Source organism: Calliopsis andreniformis, chromosome 2 (genome assembly GCF_051401765.1).
Source record: "Calliopsis andreniformis isolate RMS-2024a chromosome 2, iyCalAndr_principal, whole genome shotgun sequence".
Lineage (NCBI taxonomy): Eukaryota > Metazoa > Arthropoda > Insecta > Hymenoptera > Andrenidae > Calliopsis > Calliopsis andreniformis.
This window is the reverse complement of record NC_135063.1, coordinates 10000769-10017069: the sequence shown is the minus strand read 5'-3', so window position 1 is coordinate 10017069 and position 16301 is coordinate 10000769. Positions and strand designations below refer to the sequence as shown.

Genomic DNA, 16301 nt, shown 5'->3' with positions numbered 1-16301 from the left:
GTTCCAGCAATGATAGAGGTAATATAGATTTACTTGGTATTTTGTGCTAGTTGAAACCGTTTTTGTGTGGTCACAGTGAGTACGTAGAATATTGTGATTGGACTGAAGTGGAGTATTCATAGCTTTGCGAGTTTTTAAATAAATTTTTGCGGAGAAGGTACTGCTTTAATAGTGCTCAACTTTATCCAGCGAGAGCTATTAATATGAATTATATTATAGGGCCTATCAGATAGGCTTAAGTAAAGTTAAAGTTTATTAAAGTTTCATCCACTGAAAAATTAAAAATTATATGGCTTTTTGTGTTACAAGCTAATTCCAACTTCTAAACGACACAATCGCTAAACTTTGTCAGTTTCTGAGAGCGATGAAAAACCTATTCGACAATCTAAATTATTGAAAAGCTTCAAGTAATTAAATTGGCGCTTATGAAACTTTCAAATATAAAAAATTCATCATTTTTTCCTCAAAGTTATTTGCGAACTATGAACGACACAATAACTAAATCTCTTCAGTCTTCTAAATTCATAAAAAACCTGTTCAACCTTCATCTCATAACGTCTTCCTTTGAAGCCTTAAGTGACGCAGTCTGGAATTGATTTATAACAGTAGATAGTTCCAGGGAATAGCTAGTGAGATACTTTTTCCCCTGACCCGGGTTCGTCGAGCACTCATTTTGCCTCGCGAATGCATGGGACGCGACGAAATTCGATTTTGCCTCGCTGCGCGCCATACTCCAACAGCGAAAGGCAAATTCTTCGACGATGCGCGTCGACGATAGAGAAGCTATGGGGGGCGAAGCCCTGCTATCTCCCTTGTCTGATAGCGGCGTGCTATTAATCGTATTAGTTGGACGGTAGGTCGCTTGAGTGGTAGGTACCGCTACCTTTCTCCACAAAGGCATGGGTACCTTTGCCCGCTCGCCGAGATGCTCCTTGCCAGACGGAAATCACGTACACTCAAGAAGATAGAAAATTTTAACGCCCACCCCACCGTCGAATCAAACGAGTCGTTTGACCGGTCCACAGCCATTCTAATTCTATTTCGTCGAGAAGGAAGCTTGGAAACGCTGCCGCGTCTTGTGGCAGAAGGGACTGTTCAAAAGGGAATCCTTGGAATTTTTAGAAAATTGTGGAAGACCCTTTATTGCTGCACTTTAGTAAATGCACCTAAGAAAATTGATTTTAAGCAAAGATGGTTTAACGTACATATAATATTTATATTATACTATAAAAATTGGAAGGACATAATTTGCACTTCCTTTTTGAACTAGTAGAAAAACGAGCAAAATCTACTTTCAAAAGATATTACTCTTTTAAATTTTTAGTGCATTAACAACGCAGGCGGTAATTAAAAATGCATTATTATCTGAATAGTAAAGAATTAAAAGTAAGTGAGTTGAATAAGTAGAGGCGTAAATGACTTTGTCTCCTTTTTGGTAGATTATACTACTGGCTGAGGATAAGCTATTTGGTGTATTACTACTTAAATATTGAAACCTATCCTAGGCTGTTGTTAGTGGATAGTACTTTCTAAACGACAGAAAATTAATAAAATAAAGACGACTAGAATATATCTTATGAAAAATTGTCTAGTTAATTAAAACTGGAATACTTGTTAATTAAGGAAAAGTGGAAAATACGTCTCAAGCTGTTTCTGTAAAAAAGCTACTGATTTCTGCTTCAGCAAACAATTCTCCTTTTAAACAATCTTTCCATAGTAAAAAACATAGAAAAACTAATAAAAGAAAGGACTGATGTATTAAAAAATACAACACATTAGCAAAATGTGTCGCCAAATTCAAGAAATGTACCCAGCTAGAAAGTTATACAAGGTATGTAAAAAAATCTTCTTAAACAGCACGTAGAACCCTGCATGCGTCTACCATAATTGAATCTCCATTTAATCCGTCGTCATTCGGCGAACGATGCAAAGTGTAATACCATTCTTTCGCGCCTTTCATCCATCAGCGAGAAAGCGTCGTTCAGTAAATAGAGTTCGCAATTAAGTCGAACCGCTCCGAAACATCGAACCCTGACCGCGATTTCAGCAATTAAAGATCGCGCAGCATGAAACTTAATCCTTTCATCTTAGCGCTCCCTCTAGCATTAACCGAATTCGTTTAACCCAGTTCGGGGACACTTTGAAACGCTAACACAATTTTTGCGAAAAACATTCCTGTGAGGACGCTGCCGCGCGTTTAGGCGACAGGGCAGAGTAGCTGCTAATTAGGATGCTACAAGGCCTGGGGTGGCGACAGGGGCGGACAGGTGAAAGGCGAGGCGGGACCTGAAATTTTCGACAAGAGCACGAGGATGATAAATGGAAGGAAGTGGATGCTAGGCTAGAGACAACGGTCGACCGCGGGCCGCGTTTTAATGTGACGATTTATATCAGAATACGTAATGCGGGGCGCAACGCGACGTCGACCGTCGGGATCCGTCTCGAGATTCCTCTAAAGCCGCTGCGGGGGTACCATGAGCCGGGGTCAAGTACCGATGACGCGTCCCGTTGATATATTTTCGCGGGGGGGTCTTTCGCATAATTCTGTAAAAATATACAGAGAGCGAGTGGCGGTGAAGTGGGAGAGAGCGGGCTTCGAGTAGCAAAGAAAGCCGCCGGGGTGTGCAGTATAACTTGGCAAGGCAACGAACCTTCCACGATCCTCATCCTCCTCCAACGTCACCACCACCTCTCGTGCCACGACCTCCTCCTCGTCTTTTCGCCGACTTAGCCGCCAGTTCTCTACCTACATACCCCTAACGCGAGTGGAAGAAAGACACCGCCATTTCTATAGGCATTCATCATTCACTCCTCGCTCAACGTTCCTCTTCCACAACCCCCTTCGCTCCCCTATCTCTCCCCCTTTTGCCCTCTACTGCTTATTCTCTCTCATTTCACCTTCTCCCCCGTTTCCGTGTTTGTCTCTCCTTTTTCTTTCTCTTTCTCTCCCGCGGAATCTTCACCTCCATTTCGACCACCCAATCTCTCGCTCCCTCCTACCCTTGCCTTATATTCACCTCCATCCTCCCCCCTCCCCTCCGCCATCCCTTCCTCTTCAACAACTTCTGCCGTTACGTCGCTGAAATCTGCATTGATGGTAATCTACCAAGCTTTTAACCGAATATCGCGCCTCCCCGCGGTCGGGGAATATCGGTGACCGATTTCAGTGGCTAGAAACCTCTGGCGCCAGCAGAGGGACAGAGTTGGAACTTGTGGACTTGAAAGTTAGGCGGGTGAGGGGAAAAACGACGTGCACGCGATACGACTTGTCGCGATGCTTCGTCTTTTAATACGAATTGCGCGCATTTTTATGCGGACCCGGTGTCCTCTTGTTTAATTGCACGTAGTTTGTATCGGTTAATGGTACACTCCCGCCCGTATGCACGCATTATTCGGTGCCAGTGTTAATGTCAAAGTTTATGAGCTTAAAGCGGCGTGTGTAGTGAGCGGAAAGAGTGAAATGGCCTTCTCGAAGTTTAAACTGTTGTCTTTTTTCATATTGCGGTAGACATGTTATTAGTAGATAAAATATCACGTATGCGTTTAATCATTTTAGAGATGCGGAAGGTTCATTAGTGACATAACTGAGATAACAAGATAAAGTAACGAGTTCAACATTTTCCAGGCGAAACGTTTTTAGCTCTTAACTTGCGCGATGGGATTATTATGATTTCGTTCATTTACCACTAAGTATGGCATTTATATTTTATGTAATTATGAGATAATTGAATCAAAAATGGTGTAAGGAATCGATACAAGTGGGAAAAGTGAAATGATACTGATATTAAAGTAATACTAAGGCATCAATACAAGTTAATATCTAACATCACTTTACATCATCCTAAACCTGATGAAATTAAATGTTTATATTTAATAATTTTACCTTGAAAAAAAGTAGTCGAACATTGAAGTAGGACATTAGGAACTTTTTCCTCACAAAGTTACAAACTGATTTCAAAAGAGATTGATTTTAAAGAGTTGTAATGTGTGATTACAGCTCTCAGAGATGGTTTTACGCACGTTTGTTTGAAGTAAATATTTTGTTTAAACAGGATTGTTTTGATGAAAGAATGAATTTGTTGACTGACGTAAGTGTAAACACATTGATAATGAATCAACAATTCTGACTGAAAACTTACATCAACTCGTACTGTTCATTTATGACGCTACACAATCGCGATAACGTTAAAAATATGCTTTTCTCTGTATTTACATTCACGAAATATTACTAAAGAAGTAATGGATATTCTTCCATGTGCAGTTGTTTTAAGCAGAAACGCAACCAGTGACAGTTTAAACAATTTTTTTGAAGCCATTCGAACCTTGTTTACGTTATATCGCAAGATTAAAAATTTTTTAAATCCTAGCAATTTCATCCACTAATTCAATAGATACATATTTAACTTTCGAATAAAAAGCTGTTTCATTCGAAAAGTAATTTTTATATCCACAAATTATTGAAACCCTATCCAGAAGTTTTATAAATATGTACACAGTTCATAAATCAGTATTTTAATGAATGCAGTGAATTTCAAAACTATAAATGTAAATATGACGTATGTGAAAATTAGAAGAAATCAATAGCTAAACAATTTTTTAATTAAATTTAAAAAATGGAATCACTGACTGTTGAACGTGTCAAGAACTTTTAATTGAGTTTAGGATGTATATTCTTTAGTTTGAATTAGCTATGTTAACTTCTTCACTAACTCGAATAGCGTATCTTTAGAAGCAATAGATTCTTTAAATTAATTTTAAATGATCATGTCTGATATCATTCCTTACACAATAATTTTTCTTTATCTCTATTATATCTGTTAATATAACATAACTCTTTGCACTGATAACTATACCACAAAATTTAGAGTTACTACTACACTAAAAGGCTTCATACTTCAAGAACAATTTTTCTCCGATCTAGTGTGGAACTTGAATATTACACACTGTTTTATTTCACCTATTCGAGTTCTATCATGTATATATTTATAGTTCTGAAATATCCTACATAAGTTAAGCACCAAAACTCTACACTCTACCTACTGCAAATATTCTGATCAAAAGTCCGTCTATATCACTGGATGAACCCAAATAGTACGCCCCACAATCAACAAACCACGTTAAGCACCAATCGTCCATATCCCCCCAGCAACAATAACAAAAATATTTTCACCCCACGTCCCGACCTAGGTTACCATTCACTCCCTTATGTTTACGCGCACATCTCATGGACGAGGATCGCACGGATCCTCGGCAACAAATCAGGCGGAGGACATTTACCCCAGCAGCGATGGTCGTTCCACTGTTTCTCGTAAGATACAAAACACGTTATTTACACGACCATTGTTTTCTATCTCTCCCCATTCCTTTGTCCATCCGTCCGTCAAAGAGAATCATGTGCAGTCCCTTTCACGCGCGGGCGTGCGAGCGGCGCATCGACAGAGCGTACTATTTACTTCCATCCACATCTACGTAGCCGAGAGTGCAACAACCCTCCTCCATGGCCATCGGAGCGGTTGCACCGTTCGACCAGTCGCGCCGCTCCTCGCGGCTTTGCGACGCACTCGTGAGATCCAGCGACTCGCGAGAGACGGACCCATCGAATGGAAGGTTTAAATTGTCACTCACCGATGGAGATCTTGTCAGGGTACGCCGCGGGCAATAGAACCAGCAACACGGCGAGGGCAGTGGTCATCAGCGTGGCAGTGGACGTTGGCCTGGCAATACGCGAACTCCCATTGTTCCTGGCGTTTCCTCCGACTTCGTCGGACACGGCACCGTGAAAAATCGTCGCGCGACACCGCCGTCCCGGCGAGGGCGGTCCACCCGTTCCGTGAACAACCGGGAGCATCTTCCGTGCTCCGTGGTCAGACACAAACTGCCGTACTCCACTTGCCGTGAACTCGATCTCGCTTGAACCGCCCAAGCATCCCTCTCTCCTGCGTTCGCGCCCCCCCTGTACCCCGGACCAGCCACCATTTAACCAGCCCTACCGCCCTTCTCTTCCCTACCCTACGCTTCTCTTCGCTTCTGTTCTCCTCTCTTGTTCCCTCCTCTGCCCTCTGCCACCCTCCTCGCTACGGATCCCAGTCTCGGTGCCGTCTCTAACCCCCCGACGCTTTCACCCTTCCCCACCCAGCTTTTCCCTCCTACTCTACCATTCGCCACGTTCTCCTACGCGCTTTCCCCACGGGGAAGGACGATTCTTCCCCGTCTTTGGCTTGAAAGCGCACGCTTCACGCGCATGTTACGACGGGAGCGCACCGCGCGCGTGTACCCTCGCCCCGGCACTTCCTGACACTTTCTGGCGGCGGATGCGGATGTGCTACCGCTGCTCGGTCGGTACGCGGAAAAGTCTGGAAAAGAGGAAATCGTTGGGTGAATACAGAGTTGCCGTACGAATTCCCTTTTTGGGTGTAGTGGGGGAAGTTGAAAGAAAAGGGAAGAAACAACTGTCCTATCTAGAGTGTAGGGTCCAGCCTTAGGGTCTAGGTATATACCTGTAGGACACTCGTTATTTTTTCTTCATCTCTCAATTATCTGTACTTACTCAAAGAGGGAATTTGTATGGCAACTTGGCTGGAATAAGGGTGGAATGATAATTATGGAGTTCGGGTGCCGAGTGTGGTTTTGATAGGCAAGGGAGTTGTATTGTTAATGATTTTAGAATAAAAGTAGTGAAGCAATATGAAAGATCTTATTAGCTGTTGATGTAACGAAGTAGCAGTATGAGAAATTGAAACTCTCTAGACCTATGCAAGAGTAAATTGTTCTATTTACTTTTATTGAAAGTAATTTCGAATTTCCTATTTTTCTTTTGACATGAACTGATAAAGCTAAATGCATTCAAATTTGACTATCTGTATTAATAACATGTTAGTGAGTTAAGTATGTAGAAATAGTAATTACTTATCATAAGTATAATAATAATAGCACCAAATAATGTAATTTCCATTGAATGTTTCATGGAATGAGTATTTCATACAAATTTGCATAGAAAATATATTTACTTTCAATTTCTAACCTTTCTTGATCTATATATTCTAACAAACAAGTGGATGCAACAAGTCGATAAATATACGTATAGTTTATAATCACTAATAATTACCGAATAATTACTCCACAACTGCGATTTTAGTATGTATAACATTGTAGAGTCTTCCAGTTTTCTTCAGTTCTTTAAAACTTCCAAAAATCTGAAAATATTCCAGTTTTAACAAACATTTATTTCAGACTCGTCGAAAGAAGCGTCTACAGAGAAAAGTACGTCATGCGCATGCGCGGAAAGAGGTATTGGCGGGAATATTCACCTTACTTATTAAAGTCTTTTAACCTAGATGCATATTGAACACAGAATGTCGCAGGACAGTGCAAAACTACGTTGTATTTTTGATGTGACATGTTGTTTTTCACTGTTAAAAAAAAACTGCACTCTGTTGCCCAGAGTTCAACATACGCCTAGATTTAAAATACATGTATATGTTATATCTGTACAGTATCGCTCATAAGTATTCGAACGATTTCATAAATTTGGAAAATTATTGCTTAGACTAACCATTAATTACTGTTATAAGTACAATTACTGTAATTATTATATACTTAAGACATGATAGAAGTACCATTCGAATACTTATGATTGGTACTATATATTAAGAAAAATATCACGGAACAAAGTCTTACAACTCTTTTTACGTAACTTTCTCCAGAAAAATGGCAATCTCAACAGTTTCCTAACAAGTCGACTAACTTCCTAATGCATACACACTTTAAAGGGCGAATAATCATCCTTCAAGGAAGTTTCATCGCTGAGATTGAAAGCTTTATCGGTGCGCGTTGCGAAAGCAGAGCCGTAAAGCTCGAAACTGGAACAATCGGTTGTACGTGACAAAGTGGCATGACCGTAGCGATTTCTGGCTCCGCGTAAAAGTTAGTACTCCGTTTCTCGCAATGAGAACAATATGTTCTTTCTATTCGTTCTCTTTAAGCTCGCGCAAGGAGTTGATTCACGAACGCCCCCACCCTTTGGTCGCTTTGCCCTTTGACTCGGCGTTCGTAAAGCAAGACGCGCGAAATAAAGGAAGCCGGCTGTGCCGCTCGCAAAACGTCACCGACATTACGCCCTTACGGGACACGTCCGCGAACTACGAGCACTTTCAGCTGCGTAAAGCGTACGTACTTACACTGTGTCGTAAAACGTCGATTCCCTGCAACTATCAACGACGAACTCCGTCGAGAAACGAATTCCAGCGTGTCCACGTGGGCATTGACGGGTATAAACGTGGAGTACGAGGCCAGAGGAGATTCCATGGGGCGTTACGAGATTGAGAGTAGTCCTAATCGTAAAAGCGAATTTTAGAGCGTTGCCCTGAGAGTTAAAGATGGGGTCAATTTTGTTCTAGGTGGTTTGTAATATGCCATTCTTTTTATCCCAAGCCTCGCTTTCTATGAAAATTGATTCTGAATTTTCTGTGAATTTTAACCCTCTTTTCCCTCTCCCTGTGACCTTGAATCGTCAGTAATTGTACTCTACGAATTACTAGATTTTCGTTTCTACTTTTATTTTGGAGCAGCATGTATTCTTTTAAATCGCGATTTAGTTATCAGAAAGGAGCAAAACAAAGGAGTATCATAATTAGCAAGTACATTAAGTGTAATGATCATGAATAGTACTCGTATTTCGTGAAGTGAAACTTGGATATTGAAATTCGATTGAATTAGTGAATGCATATTGAATGTGATCGCATACCTAGTGATAGTAGTGGATGTATTAACGTATCTGCCATAAATTTAGGTCGAGAACACAATGAACACGCGTATGATTTATGAATTTCACGAGAAAATTTATGAGCTCCGTTCGCAGTTCTACAGCTTTTACAAATGCGTTATTTCGATTCTCGAAATGCTTGAAGTATCGAATATCTCGAATGCGCGCGCATGCGCGACAGGGCTCGAATGAGAACCTCTGATCGGTAGACGATTCTGAAGCGGCTAGAATGTGGCAAAAGTGACAGATAAACGTATTCTAAATAACAGTTTAACGTTTGTATAATAATAATAATAATTTATTGGTAAAATGGATCCAGCGTTGCTGAGAGAGCGGGAGCTCTTTAAGAAGAGAGCTCTTACGACTCCAACGTAAGTATTTGCTGCCAATCTGTTTTCCTAACCTAAATCTTTTCAAAACTGCGTTCAAAATACATATTGAAATAGAGAAGATTTTTGTGTAATACTGTGTAATACTACAACAGATGAAATTTATGTTTACAGAGTAGAAAAAAAGAAAAAGGAACAAGAGAAAGATTCTAGCCGAGATGAGCCATTTAAAAAGAAGCCCAAACCATCTTCAGTCTCGACTGGTCCAAAGTTGGACATGGTTAATTATAAGACCATGTCTGGCAGTACCCAGTATAAGTTTGGTGTGTTAGCGAAAATTGTTAAACATATGAAAGCTAGGCATCAAGAAGGAGACGATCACCCTTTGACATTAGAAGAAATCTTAGATGAAACTAATCAATTAGATGTTGGATCTAAGGTAAGCTGAACAATGTACTGGTAATATCATGAAAAGTGTGATATTTACTGCTACCTCTGTTGGTAGGTAAAACAATGGCTTCAAACAGAAGCCCTTGTTAAAAATCCAAAGATAGAGGTAACTTCTGATGGTAGATTTGTATTCAAAGCTATGTATAAAATCAAAGACAAAAAGTCGCTGTTGAGATTATTAAAGCAACAGGACTTGAAGGGTCTTGGGGGAATTTTGTTAGAGGATATACAAGAAAGCTTGCCACACTGTGATAAACATTTAAAGGCAAGTATACGCATGAGCATTTTAATGCTACCAGTGTGCCGTATATTGCTCAACAATGATCTTAATGTCGCATCAATTTTAGAGTTTACAAAACGAGATATTATTCATAACTCGACCGCTAGACAAAAAGAAAATTGTGTTCTACAATGATAAAACAGCCCAGTTTCCAATAGATGATGAATTTCAAAAGCTATGGAGGGCTGTTGCGGTTGATGCTATGGATGATCAAAAAATTGATGAGTACCTAGAGAAACAAGGAATTAGATCTATGCAAGATCATGGTCCTAAAAAGCCTGCACCAATTAAACGAAAGAAACCTGTTAGTAAAAGAAAACAGTTTAAAAAGCCAAGGGATAACGAACATTTAGCAGATGTTTTAGAAACGTATGATGATACAAAGTAAACATTTTCCAATTTTTGTAAATAAAATACGATTTAATTGTTAAGCAGAGAAATAAGATTGTTTCACTATTGTAATTTAATCGACATTATTGCGATTAATATATAACAAAGATCTTCTATTTTGAAGTTAAGATATTAGTATTACATATCACAGTGATATAACAAATAAGTAAAATATTTATTGTCATAATTTTTCATTGTAAGTACAAAATAAATATAGATCATGTAATACAATTTTTCACACAGTGTGGTAAAGTTCAACATAAAATTTTAATTGAAGTATTTTTATATCGAGTATTACATTTTACATCATTTGTAAATTTTAACTTACGTCGAAATAACAAATTTTTCATTACAAAATATGACAATATATTAAAAAACGATATATATATCTATCATTTTTGTTATGTTATTAAAATTCCTTATCATGAAATCTTCATATATTGCATATCTTACATGATAAGTATTAGATAAATCTTTGGTACTTAGTGTAACGACAAATACGCACATACATACAGTATATGCAATTTCTTTCTCACCCTCGAAAGTACACTGCAAATTTCATTAAAAACAATCAATCATCACAATAATTTTTTTCATGCATATTTTTTGACACGTTAAGCGAATAATAAATATAAATGTGCTAATCTTTCGGAAGTGCTGAATCACTTTTCCCCCTTGAATAAGCACGTGTCGCTTTGCTACCAAGCATCCTGTCCAGTAAAGACTGCTTGTTTCTCCTTCTGGCTGCCAAAACTTCCCGGCATAATTCGTGGAAAGACTCGGCAACTTGGGTGACCTAAGGAAATTTATTACTCAACAAATTGAGATCATATACATGCCAAGCACTTTCCTATAAATTAAAACGTGAAATATATTACCTGTTCAGCGGCTGATACTTCACTGAACCAGCACTCAAAATCTTTTGCAAGTATTTCTCCCTCTTCGGTACTAACTTGCCTCAGATGAACCATATCAGCTTTATTCCCAACCATAGCGAGGGGCATGGTAGCTTCTGGATCAGCGACTGCAAGAGTCTCCTTGGCTTTTCTCACAAAATTAAAGGAGCCTCTGTCCGTTATCGAATATACCAAAAGCAGACCGTCTGCCCATTGCAAAGTGTCTGGTGTCGGCAATTCGTCGTTACTCTGCAACGTAGAAGATAGACCTTTATCCTTACTCATCTGTAGAATTAGTCTACATCTCACTTATTGTAGATCAAAGTGTTACCTTCGGGCAGGTGTCCAAAATTTCGAAAAGGATAGGCTCGCCGTCGACCAGCACCTCGTGCTTGTATCTGTTCTCTAAAAAAAAAAAATAAGAAGATTACGTGGGCTGAAGCTTTTATAATGCGAGCAATAAGTTACATCTCAAGATGTGTTTAAAAGACTCGAAGCAGTGGATTTCTTGAGAAAATTATGTAATAAATTTTCACCCTGAGAACAAAGATAAAAGAGCAGTTGCCCCTTGACCACTTTAAGTAGATCTTTCCAGTCTAGTTTTAGACACAGACAGGGCACGTGCTCGTAAGAGCAGTCCTCTGTCCCGACACGCCTCTGTATTTGTACAAAACAAGAAGTTTCGTTCGAGTATCAACCTCGCATTAGTACCCGTCCTGTCTAGTGTCAAATTCGTCTTCGATAAATTTAGACCAGACGCGGCCCGCGGTATGCGTAGGGAGAGTATATGCGGACTTTGAGAGAGGTGCCTAACACACAGTTGCTGGCCGTTTTTCAAAAAACCACAACGCTCCATTGTCGAGACAGTCCTCGTTTTTGTCGGTAATTTACACCGATTTATATCGACAAGCTGCCGAGTCTTATCACGGAATAAGCCACGCGTTGTAAATTGAGATGCTTCTTACCTGACTGGTGATCATATTCCCCGATGTATCTCCTTGTTAGAAACCTCACTGTCAATGCTGGAATGTAAAAAACAAATTAGGTGTTTTAGATATTTCTGTGTGGTTTAGCTAAAGCTTGTGGGACAGAATTATTGGTCTGTGGAGGGTTTGTTTCTTTTATGAATGCGTAATAGAGTTATTTAGTTGACAAGTGGGGTTTCTCTTAGAATACATAAAGAAGAAAAGAGCGTAGGAAGTGCAGAATTGAATACTGAAGGAAAATTTCATGAAATAGTAAATGACGCTTAATGTTCATTTATTATTTCTGATATTCTTGAATGTTAGAGTGCTATAGCTAGACTACGTGATAGTCTAGTTGTAATAGTGTAACTTTGGAAGTATAGGATATGAATGACACTATTAGACTGTGAATTCAGTAATAGAAGTTCTACGCACGTACGTATCCATTAGAAAGTTGTCAGCCTATATTTTCCTAGAGACGCAATCCCATTTCTACAGTGTCTTCTATTATTCGATCGATACGAGTTATTTAAGTTATAATGGAACTTGAAATGCACCCATTTATTTATAATACGATAAGAGAGAATTTTGCCCAAACTTGTGTACTGCAGTTCGTAATTCCATCTTAATTAATAATCTAATTAGTAAAATTAGAATTCTTTTTATTTTTGCTTTCTTCTTTTTTCAATTATTGGGTGTTAATTTGCACCTGATATTCTTGAAAACAAACGCGATCTTGCTCGATACGGATACACGTTAACACATATCGCGATTCAATCGAGAGAAACGAGAGCTATAGCCTAGTGACCTGCTTCGAGGTATACCACACTATTTTTACCTCGAACTCGAACCTGCCACGGCGCCACAAAACCTTGCACGACTCTTCAACGTCACCATGGTGTGCTTTATCTTGAATTCAATGAAAAGTGACCCATTTTGTAAATGGACCAAATAAGTTGTCTCCCATCAACATTAAATCAATGCATCAACAATATTTATTGATTCACAATGACCCCAGTTAAATTTAAAAAAGGTTGAATCTTATAGATATATTCAATGTGAATTACGATAATAATTTTCCAAGATACTCGAATTTCTAAATTAGTGACCAGTTGTATACTTTGGTTCAAGATTGACAGGACCATCTGAACACTTCGCGCGAAACGAATTTATTGGCGATCAGTTTATTTACGTTTAGAATCCTCCGAGCAAGATCATTTGGACGCTTTCCTTCTCACAGCTCATTAGAAGTTCCGAAGCTTTTCATGCCAATTTTTTATACGGATCAACTCGAACACACGAATTGCTTCTATTCGATCTGCTCCAACGAAAGGAACGGAATAATCATGCGTTAAAAATACAGTCCACGTAAGAAAAGAAATAGTATCGCAAGGAAGACATTAGTAGAAGTATACAAACCAGCAAGTATCATTTTAGTGCGCAGAAAATTTCCGCGGGTCTCTATAATGTTTCATAAAATATGATCCAAGGAAATTTTGAAATAAAACTTTATAAATAGTGTACAGACACTTTACGGTCAGTGTGGGGCGTTCAGCCGTCGGGGTCTGACCAATTATTTATTCACCTATGCCTTACACGTGCCATTACCAAAAATACACGTTGGCTTCTTTCAGGGTCCTAACCGCGGTTCTAGTGCATACTTTGGTACCATGAGACACGCTTGCACTTGTATATGAATGAATTCTTTCAGACTAGTCCACGATTTTTAAAACTCCATAAAATCTCGTTTTCTTCGAAACGGGATTGGTGGAATAAATAGACTACCAACAAATTTTTACTTTGGATTAGATAAAAAATAAAAATAAAACGAGAATAAAAATCATTATAGTGACTTCTGATTCTAGAACATTTTGCAATTTCTTCAGCGACCAGATTTCTAAATCACGATCTATTCGCCCTTAATTGCACGTACATCGAATCGTGTGCTAAGGATTACAGTTAATGTCGCGTTCGTTACCATTGCAACGATGCTGTCGCGTTACGGTACCCGTCGAAAGTAACTCATTGTTAGAGGGAAAGGAGTGCCATTTACGGTGCAACACGAGGGTAACAAAAGGATCGCGACGAAAGTAGATCGCGCCGCCGATAGAATCGTAACGAAAGTTCTATTAGCATTGACCGTTTCAATTTGAGAACCAGAGGACAATGCACAATTGGTACGGTCATCTTTCTATTTGGAGCGCGAGATTTAAGATAAGGCTTGTATACCCACCGCTCTTCCCAACTCCTGGCGCTCCGATCACAGCCACCTTCACCTCGCATAGCGAGCTCTTCTTCCGCCGAATTCCTCTAATTGCATTTGACGTCATACTCCGCGCATTCGCCACTGCACAAAGTACAACAGAACCATGTAGCACGCTGCACTGGATAGTTCATCGAGCAGAGAGAATTTCGGGGGATGTCGATGATCGTACGAATACGCGTACATGCGTCGGGCACAGAAATCGTCGCGAATTACATCCTTGCTTGGCTGCTTTCCACGGTCCACGATAACGCCTCCGAATCGCGTATAAAACACTTGGGAGAACGACGCAGGTGAACCGTTCCGAGGCTCTGGCTCTGCCAAGGAAAACACGCCGCGAAAATGTAGGCACGCGGGCGGTCGGTTAATAATACAGCTCGGACATTAACTGGCAACGACAACAAACGTTTTTGCGGCAAGCTGGACCGGTCGAATCGATATTGCCCGACGACGTCCGTTTACCCGTCGCCAATCTGTACATTCCGATCTCAAGAAGGGTCGACGGTCTCGAAGATGGTACACGGCGTCCATTTACCGGGTGTCCCGTGTCACGCTGATGGAAAATCAAAACGGGACCATCTGTCGAGTCGTGTTCCCTTTCGAACGAAAATTTAAATACGCCGCAGCGCTCTGCGCTTCTGAGGGCTACCGCGGCTCAAGAGTGGAACATTGGAGGGACACGGAGAAAGAGCGTGGAAGAGAGAACGAACACCGATGGGTACATTAATAGAACGGTTCGCACATGTCCCGTGGAATTCAAAGAATTTACGCCGGCGTCTAACAATGTATCGCGGTACGTGTCGTGTTACGGGCGAACAAGCTCGTCGATTGGACATGACCGTGTTTTGGTTGCGTACGATGCACCTGAAATCTGTGTGGTGGGACCTCGATCATCTGAAGTATCATGGAGGATTAGACTTATGGTGGGTGACTCGAAAAGCTGTGATTTTTTAAACGAAATTTAAGCTGAAAATTTTTATTTGGAGATATGGGTTAATTAATGTGTAGTTAGTTTATACATTTGATAACCTTTGTTTTTTGTTATCAATGTATGAATATGATTTCTATAAAAATGTAGAGTATTAAAGAAAATTGAAATACAATGAAGTTGATGGATGATATAATTTAATTACCATGGATTCAATTTTGAAGGGGCTTAAACACTTCATATTATGAACAATTCAATTTATGAATCTGTCAATAGAGTCCTGCTTTTTTAGTGGTGAGCTAAAGTATTAAATAATTGATTTCACCAATAAAATTGATGTTTTATGAAATTTTTTATTTCAAATACGCGATAACAAAAATTAAACCCTGTACGTATTCGAAACGATTTATAATACTCCACTATTATATTATTAAAATACTAAAATATTCGATGATGGTCAGATAACCGAGGTTCCCCAATATTCACGCTAACTATTCCTCCAAAAAACTCTAAACCAGTTTCCTTCCTCTGTAATTCAAATCATAAATCACCGGAAAAAGAAACAAGTATTGTTTAATTCTGAAAATAACCCCAGCAGTTCTATTAAAATCCCTGTTATTTTCATTCCCAACTTACCGATCGCTCAGAACACACTAATGCACCGTTGCTTCACATTCCCCGCACTTTTTGTCAGCTCGTACGAAAGGCGCGCATCGTGGCCTCTCAATTCAGCGGAAAGACCAAAGAAACGTCTAACGCGGTACTCGCGATGCCACTCTCCTCCCTATTACAGCATCGAAGTTTCCTTTTCGAGGACAATGCCGGAGGGCGTCGCGTCGAATCGCGCGTAAACGGAGCGGAAGGGTTCGATGTCGGAACTCGACGGCAGGTACAATTCGATCTGGTCTCGCGTGACTGGCGTCACGTGCTTCCCGAGGATTTCGCGGTTCTGTGCCGTGATCCGACCCGCTTCTTGGCCTCCGCACGACTGTCTGTCTTTCCCCATTCTCTTTTGGCGGCTCGCAGAGCTCGGCCTGCT

At 40.0% G+C, this 16301-nt stretch overlaps 3 protein-coding genes across 3 annotated transcripts in view; 1 reads left to right on the top strand and 2 right to left on the bottom strand.

The window, feature by feature from the left end:
• The window catches only part of Glurib (Glutamate receptor IB), a 245088-nt gene extending 239258 nt beyond the window's left edge, over window positions 1-5830 (bottom strand). Inside the window, 1 exon segment of the mRNA XM_076388781.1 lies at window positions 5626-5830. Within this exon segment, the coding sequence (XP_076244896.1) occupies window positions 5626-5692 (67 nt within the window). The 5' untranslated portion in view covers window positions 5693-5830.
• A 3147-nt stretch (window positions 5831-8977) lies between these two features.
• Window positions 8978-10234, top strand: Tfiiebeta (transcription factor IIEbeta). Its single transcript, XM_076392165.1, has 4 exons — window positions 8978-9132; window positions 9265-9529; window positions 9596-9805; window positions 9888-10234. The coding sequence occupies exons 1-4, from the start codon at window positions 9071-9073 to the stop codon at window positions 10206-10208; spliced, it is 858 nt and encodes a 285-aa protein (XP_076248280.1). The 5' UTR covers window positions 8978-9070; the 3' UTR covers window positions 10209-10234.
• A 224-nt stretch (window positions 10235-10458) lies between these two features.
• LOC143188104 (ras-related and estrogen-regulated growth inhibitor) lies at window positions 10459-16040 on the bottom strand. Its single transcript, XM_076392166.1, has 6 exons — window positions 15899-16040; window positions 14305-14418; window positions 12072-12128; window positions 11438-11511; window positions 11089-11355; window positions 10459-11006 (listed from the first exon to the last, which is right to left on the bottom strand). The coding sequence occupies exons 2-6, from the start codon at window positions 14399-14401 to the stop codon at window positions 10851-10853; spliced, it is 651 nt and encodes a 216-aa protein (XP_076248281.1). The 5' UTR covers window positions 14402-14418; window positions 15899-16040; the 3' UTR covers window positions 10459-10850.
• Window positions 16041-16301: the final 261 nt, after the last annotated feature.

What these genes read in the sequence shown, in the direction of transcription:
- Tfiiebeta (XM_076392165.1), top strand. Translation starts at nt 9,071, where the DNA reads ATGGATCCAGCGTTGCTGAGAGAGCGGGAGCTCTTTAAGAAGAGAGCT. An exon ending in AGAGCTCTTACGACTCCAAC is followed by an intron (nt 9,133 to 9,264) that starts GTAAGTATTTGC and finishes TTATGTTTACAG; the next exon opens with AGTAGAAAAAAAGAAAAAGG. An exon ending in AATTAGATGTTGGATCTAAG is followed by an intron (nt 9,530 to 9,595) that starts GTAAGCTGAACA and finishes CTCTGTTGGTAG; the next exon opens with GTAAAACAATGGCTTCAAAC.
- LOC143188104 (XM_076392166.1), bottom strand. Translation starts at nt 14,401, where the DNA reads ATGACGTCAAATGCAATTAGAGGAATTCGGCGGAAGAAGAGCTCGCTA. An exon ending in GGAATATGATCACCAGTCAG is followed by an intron (nt 11,512 to 12,071) that starts GTAAGAAGCATC and finishes TTTTTTTTTTAG; the next exon opens with AGAACAGATACAAGCACGAG. An exon ending in AAGTATCAGCCGCTGAACAG is followed by an intron (nt 11,007 to 11,088) that starts GTAATATATTTC and finishes AAATTTCCTTAG; the next exon opens with GTCACCCAAGTTGCCGAGTC.